At 34.5% G+C, this 7,792-nt stretch overlaps 1 protein-coding gene across 1 annotated transcript; it reads left to right on the top strand.

Moving 5' to 3' along the window:
• Positions 1-1,469: 1,469 nt before the first annotated feature.
• Positions 1,470-4,050, top strand: LOC309500136 (uncharacterized protein; the record flags this gene model as incomplete). Its single annotated transcript, XM_082171700.1, has 6 exons — positions 1,470-1,483; positions 1,919-1,993; positions 2,518-2,680; positions 2,864-2,928; positions 3,095-3,189; positions 3,558-4,050. 6 exons carry the CDS (start codon positions 1,470-1,472, stop codon positions 3,665-3,667), a joined length of 522 nt encoding a protein of 173 aa, XP_082027826.1. The 3' UTR covers positions 3,668-4,050.
• Positions 4,051-7,792: the final 3,742 nt, after the last annotated feature.

Genomic DNA, 7,792 nt, shown 5'->3' with positions numbered 1-7,792 from the left:
TCCGACTGCCTTTACATCACCACCATCACCGCAAAGCTCCTCCCTCCCGCACGCAATGGGTTGTGGGCAATATTAGCCGTTAGAGTGTGGATTGATCTGCACTTCGAATTCTAACCGGAAATAGTAGACCATCCGGGTATCTTTGGAATACTCATTTCAACATACTACGATTTGGGACGTACTAATTCTAGTTTCGCATACTATTTAGGACGGATAGTATGCGAATTGGGACTCAGCAATTGAGATTTGGATCTGAAGATGGCTGTTCGCTCTTTCTCTCTCTAATCAACTGATTCTGTTTTCCAGGTTCGTACTCTGTAAAAAATAAATTAAAAAAGACAATAAGAACTGTTTCCTCCTAAAGTGCAAGAGATGTATTATAACTGTGATGAGTTTGTTATTGAATGTTTGATGTGTAAAGCCGAGTGAGAGAGCCGCGTTTATAATCGCGGGAGAAAGCTTGTGTAAACAATGGCGCTCGCAGCTGTTACACGCCTATTGAGACTCTGAATGTGGAAGACGGTGTATTAGTGTCCTCACTCTCTAGTAAGGCTTTATTTCGAGTTTTTGGGTATACTCAGAGCCAGAGAGAGAGTTGCGACAACGGAAGTTCAAAATGCTTAGTTGTCACGTGATTCGCGTAGACCTCAGATAGTTCCAGGAAGTGCTTCAGCGCCAATTCAAATCGATGGAGTTAGAGAGCAGAACTTTGATTTTTGGTAGTTTGTAGTCAATAAATTAATTGATTTACAATATGTATATACCCAGCTGGCATTCGACTGACCTTAAACGTTTAAATGTGGTTGAAATAATGTCAGTTTATGAAAAAACATTAATTCAACGTCAAAACAACGTTGAACACCAAATGGTTGAAATGGTGTTGTTAACTCACTATGGATTCAACATAGAAATATAAATAAAATTTGAGTTGTACGTCAAATCAACATTATTTTTACAACCATGACTTTTAAACATTTTGTTGAAATATATCAGTAGAAAAATTACGTTGTTCCAACATCCAAACAATGCTGATCAATTAACTGTTGAAAAAGTGTTGGAGCATGAATAATGATACAACGTTGAAAGATCAACTCTGAATTAAATGTTTGTTGAGTAGTGATAAAAGCGCTTTCTAACCTTACATCTTTTTCTTTTTTTTTTTTTTTTTTTGCATAACACATTTGTTACAATTTGCCGAAAAAAGAAATTGATCTTGTAATACAAAAATCATTTAGATACAATTCACGTTTTCATAAGGAATAAAAAATTAAATAAAAATAAATACACATCAGCCAATAGAGAATTGAGACGCTTTCTACATCTCCCGGCGTACTTTGAGAGCAACTCCAGTCTGATTGATCATTTTGGAATATCGTTCAATACAAGAGATTGATTGGAGGACGGCGGTTGTCCATCACACAACTGTGATTCTATTGGCTCTGACGGTTCCAGACAACACCCGATTGCGCATGCGCGCCGCGAAGTGGGTCTGTGTCGTCATCGTCAGGGAGATTCTGACCTGGACCGGTTCGGAATGAATTTGGGGGTAACAGCTCAAACGGTAAGCAAAGTTTTTAAATAAATATTGTGTGTGCCTGACTCTGGCCCATATATTAATACGTATTGTGTTAATTAATATTGTGTGTATGAGCAGAGACTAGTTTAACCGCGAACCGCCGTTGTGTGCTAGCTAACCGCCAACCGCCGTTCTCTCTCTCTGTGTGTGTGTGTGTGTGTGTGTGTGTGTGTGTGTGTGTGTGTGTGTGTGTGCGTGCGTGTGCGTGTGTGTGTGTGCAGACTATTTTAACCGCGAACCGCTGTTGTGTGCTAGGGAGTGTGTGCGCTAGTGTTAGGGATTTCTCTGTTGGTCGAACGCGGCACATTGACATACTTTCCATCCACAAATTTTAAAAATAAGTTGGAGATTTCACATTCTTCTTCCTTCTCTTTTCCAGAGATTTGGAAGAAAACGACTTGAAAGTCTCCTTCAACGGTGAGTTGTCCTCATACCTAACCCAACCATCTATTTGAATCTGAAAGTAATTTAACCCTTAAAACAAAAACAAAAATCATTTACATTTTTGTAAAATTTAAATACAAGTTGATGTGGAAGATATTATTTAAAAAATGATGAGCATGATTCTTCAAACTAACCAGATTTTTTCACATGAGCACATGTAACACATGTAAGGTTTTTTGATTTATTATGATTACAAGCAAAAATAAATAAAAAATTGCTCCACTGGCAGATTTTTCTATTTATTTTGTGAAAATTTGCATGAAACAAGTGAACATTGTCTAAATACAAGGTACTTTTTAGGTGTCTTATTTTAAGTGTATGAGATTTATTTTGAACAGAAAATAGACATTTGACTAGAAATATCATAAATGTTCTTGGTAAAATTTAGTTTTTGCAGTGCATTTTTATTGGGCAAATGAAAAAACTTGGATTTTGTGGTGTAGAGCGTACTCAATGCATTATAAAAATAATAATCAATCGCTTCTTTTTTTGGCTAGAATTCCAGAAGAGAGTTCTTCAGCTCCTTGTCGAAATCAAGGATACAATTCATGTTGCCTTTCATCTGCTGGAACAAGTTATGAAGTGAAGCCAGCAAACACTGAAGAAGAGCTTGAAGCTTTAGAGAATCACTTGGAGGACAAGAATGAGGGAGCAGAACTGGTAAGTTTTACATAATTAATCTTGTAAAGTGCTGGCAAAGTTTCATTATGACAATTGGCTTGTTCACTTTGGTGATCACTACAAACTCCTCGTCCCATCATGTGCCTGCTTTGTGGAGGTCTGGACTCTACTGACCACTTTTTCTGGTTATATTTTTAATTTCTTGTTTCTTGTTCTTTTCAGAGTAAACATCTGAAGACGTTGGGAGGCGTTGATGCTGCAGACCATGTGAAGAAGTCAATGACTGCGTAAGTAACTTTATGTTCCTTTTTTGCATTAGTTTACAGTGATGTTCACTGTCATATACTGTCATGCACTCCCCCCACACACCCACTTACTCGCTCTCTGCTACATTTTCATAATGAACTTGATTGCAATATAATATTCTAATATAAATCTGTTTTACCATGGCAGAACTATGACAAATAAAATGATGGCCATAATGAGCCTCAGAGGAAGAAGTGGGAAGGTTGCCTTCATGAAGACCCGTCTCTACAAGATAATCTGTGGTGAGTTTGCTTTAACATAGTAGTTTTGTAACAGTGTTTTAAATAATTGAATATAGTAAGCAGAATAATAATTCATAAGAAAAGAAGAAATCATTTTAGTTGGAGGACTCTACAGAGCATGCTCTAATATTATATATAATACTCCATTCTGGGCTCTAGACTAACTTCTCTACTGGCAGCACTGGTTACTACCAACTGCCTTTTGTTGCTTGCCCAAGCACATGATTATCAATGACCTTGCACATTGATAAATACTAATTTATATACTTGAAACATTGGCAATTCCACAAAAGTTGATATTTGCAAAATATTTTAATTTGAGAGGTTAACGTTTGCTAATACTGATCTGTTTTTTCCCCCCTCATCAGACGCTGTCTTGAGCTCATTTGATACAACTACAACAAAAGTAGACGAATACATGGCCAAATACTTGAAATATGCACCAGAGAGGATAGGTGGTGGTAGCAGAAAGAAGTAACGAGAAGGGAAGATTTAACCAGCCGTGTTCAATGTTGCCCAATGTTTGGGCCGTTTTTCTAAGGGTTAAAGTTCGACATGTGTAAAATGATGTTGTGTGAAATGTTGGCACACTTGCAGCCATGCAATAAAGCATGTTTCTTACGTCAGTGAAATGTCTTTATTAATCTTCTTCCTGGTCTTGCTTTGACCAATTGGCTTCTTCCTAGCTGACTGTGCGTGTCCGCAAACTTAGTGTTTATGTATCCATTTCAAGGTGTTTGGTGTTATTGTTGAACACATCAATACTTTAGTGAAAACAGTTTAACAAAATAAACTATGTTGAAAAGCAGGACTTTATAGTGACGTTGAAATTTCAACGTTGATTGAATTTGCAAAATCTAAACCAAAATCAATATTGATTCAATGTTGGCGAATTCACGTTGGAATGACGTTGCTATTTCAACGTTGATTAGATTTGCAAAATCTAAACCAAAATCAATATTGATTCAATGTTGGCGAATTCACCTATGTTGAGAAACGTGATGTTGGAATGACGTTGCTATTTCAACGTTGATTAGATTGACGTTGGAATGACGTTGCTATTTCAACGTTGATTAGATTTGCAAAATCTAAACAAAATCCAACGGTTATCCAACACTGACACCTGACGTTGATTCAACGCTGACTCTACGTTAAAATGCCAGCTGGGTAATACACTGATATGTGAATGTAGTATGTGTTTGTAGTTACAGTAATTTTATTTTTAAAAGATACAAATCTGCTAGTATTTAATGTTTATAGTGGTCAACCAGCGTTGCCTGCCGTTTGTTAACATATTTCTGGCTACGTACGTTAACTGTTACCTTGGTTAAAGACCGTGTTGCAGTTGTTTTGAAGTATTTCATTTAGTTTCGCGTTTAAAGTCTGTGTAGAGAGAATGGTGTCGTCTTAGCGGCCCCTAATTTAATAACAAATGATCGTTCCGACGGAAGCGAATCAATGAACAATAACTTTAGCTGGAAAATAACTTTATTAAAGAACCGCTATAAAGCCAAAACAATCTCTGTTACCATAAATTATACGTGTATCTCTGTAAAACTGCTTTGAAACAATCGACATTATTAAAAGCGCTATATAAATGAAGATGACTTGACTTGACTATTTTTTGTTCTTAAACTAGAATATTTAAAGGTATCACGTAATGTTCACTATGGTTTCACAAGGACAGAGACTTGCAGGTAACGTGATTGTCTTAAAAAAATACATTGCAAACAAGTAAAATGTAGAATTTAATTAAGTGAAATTTCATTAATCTTAATGTTTACAATGCTTATGCACCCCATGCACTTATTACTGTATAAATTAATACATAATATATTAATGTATAATATTACATTTTCAAACAAAACATGATTATACACACACACACACACACACATTATTTCATTAGTGTCCATGTGCATTTACTTTTAACATAATTTGATAAATTCATGACCTACATCACTTTAATCTATAAAACCTATTTATTTGGTTATTTTATTATAGTAATTAAAGTATACATGATAATGCATCGTCCAGAGGAGCCTTAATGATGAGTGAAAAGGGTTGTAGATCTCTCAAATACTGGTAAAAACTGCTTTCAAGTATGGGTAGGTTGGTACACTTTCCATGTCAGGTGAATTTAAACATTTAGAAATGTTTACAGCTGAAACTTGTTTAAATTTCAAAAAGTCAAAGTTCACTACTCAAAAATATACATTACATCAGTTTTAATATATATATATTAGGGCTGTCAAAAGATTAATCGCGATTAATCGCATCCAAAATAAAAGTTTGTGTTTAAATAATATATGTGTGTATACTGTGTATAATTATTTTGTATATATAAATACACACACATGCATGTATATATTTAAGAAATATTTGCACACATATACTGTATATATTTATAGATCATTTATATTATATATAAATATATATTTTTTATATATAAATAACAATTTTTCTTAAATATATACAAGCATGTGTGTGTATTTCTAGATACAAATTTAATTATACACTGTACACACACATATATTATTTAAACACAAACTTTTATTTTGGATGCGATTAATCACGATTAATCTTTTGACAGCCCTAATATATATATATATATATATATATATACTTTTGCATTGATTTAGCACAATGGGATTTATAAATGTCTAATAAACTGCACATCAAGCATGTTGTCTGTCATTTCCTCTATGTTGTTCTTGTGGTGTCTGACACAGAGAGGAGAAAATATGCTGAAACTGAAGGTGAGGGTACAGCGTCAGTGCAGGGAGTCTTCATGATCCACTGAATCCCTTTGAGCTTCTTGTGTTGAGAGAGATAGAGACAAAAACGGGACAAATTATATACAGTAGTAGTATATATTACATGTTGTGGTATTTATTATTCCCCATTAAGTCTAGTGTGATTTGTTTTTTAAAATGGCTTGCTACTTTTAAGCATTGTTTTTAATCTCACAAATAAACTTCCATTTCCCTTTCCCATCAATCCAAAAATCAGCTGAGCTGAAACATAATATAGACAGCCTAATAGTCAACAGAAACACAATGTCTAAAAAACTCCACCCATACGTTTTTGTTACTCAAAAATGCAATCTAAAATAATGTGTTTTGTTTTGTTATTGCACATTTAATGAGGAATGAAACGGATATTCTCATTTTATCACTTCCACATATCACACTCCCCAATGTTATATTTAACCCCTGTTTAGAAGCCTTTCCCTCTTATTACACAACAAAGGATAAAACTGCATTAATAGAACGGGTTGAACCATTAATAGGCTGTTCGTGGTTTGTTATGCGCTACTAACTTTATCCAATTACCTATCTTTTATCTGATAACGTCCCCTAAAACTATACATTTAGAGAGCAATAATCAACTAGCATGCTTTAATACAAGTTAATTTGATTCAGATGTACTGATAATATACAATCGTATTCTTTAAACGTCTCACCTTTTATAAAAGTCCATCACAAACGGCCCGTTCTACCGCGCTGCTGCTACTTCCGGGAACTATTGAGAGGCTCCACGAGCCGCCATTGCTGTAAAAAAGCGTTCCATTGTTGTCAATGGAGTTGTCGCAACTCTCTCTCTATATGGCTCTGGGTATACTGACATGATGTTATAAATATTCTGTAAATGTTAAGAGAAGAGAGATATGTTGTTTAAAACTTAGAAGAGATTTAATACTGAAGTTACAGAAGCAGTTAGCTGTCTGATCTGTGTTTATCAATGAGTTGAACAGTTTTCCCTATGTGTATTATTCACGTTGTGACTCTGAAGTCATTTAAATATTCATTTACAGCCAGAGAGTGTTTAATTCACATAAATTGCATTAGTGAGATGATGCATTTCTGAATTTTAATAGAAAACAAATAACCATAAATATATATAACTATATAGCTACAAGCATGATTTATCATTGGGATATTATTGCATTTATTATTGCACTTTAAAGAGAGTGATGTTTATTTTTGCAAAGACAGTATTTTGTGAATGTGAGTTTTAAAGAGGAACACTGATATATGAAGAAAACTTTATTGACATGTTTAAATTGACATTAACAAACTGAAACATGGTTACATTAAGGGAATGTTACTGTTTAATACCCTGATTTGATACAATTGTAAATAAATAGATATTGAGATTTGGATCTGAAGATGGCGGTTCGCTCTTTCTCTCTCTAATCAACTGATTCTGTTTTCCAGGCTGACATCGAAGAGTTGAGAGTAGTGAACCCCAGTCAAAATCTTTTTGTTACTCCAGTTGCTCAATTTGAAACTCGTAACATAACTATAATGTTACAAAGATCCCCGTGAACCCCTGTCAAATTTTCATAATCAGATGCTCTTGGCATGGTTCCTAATATACAAACACAACTTTTCCCCACACAGATATTACTTATGGAACAATAAGGATATTCTTTTTTTTGTTTGTTTTTTTGACAACTGGTTCAAAAATTACCTTTTAGTTGGACAGCTTTTTAATTCATAGGGCATACAAAATTCCTATATTCCTTCACCCTGGATTTCTTGCCTCACTGTTTCAGCACTACATGTCTTGTTTTTTTGAATGCATCAAATATTAGATG

Source organism: Leuciscus leuciscus (assembly GCF_965113295.1).
Source record: "Leuciscus leuciscus genome assembly, chromosome: 5".
In the NCBI taxonomy this organism is placed as follows: domain Eukaryota; kingdom Metazoa; phylum Chordata; class Actinopteri; order Cypriniformes; family Leuciscidae; genus Leuciscus; species Leuciscus leuciscus.
The sequence above is the reverse complement of the archived record's forward strand: the minus strand, read 5'-3'. Positions and strand labels throughout refer to the sequence as shown.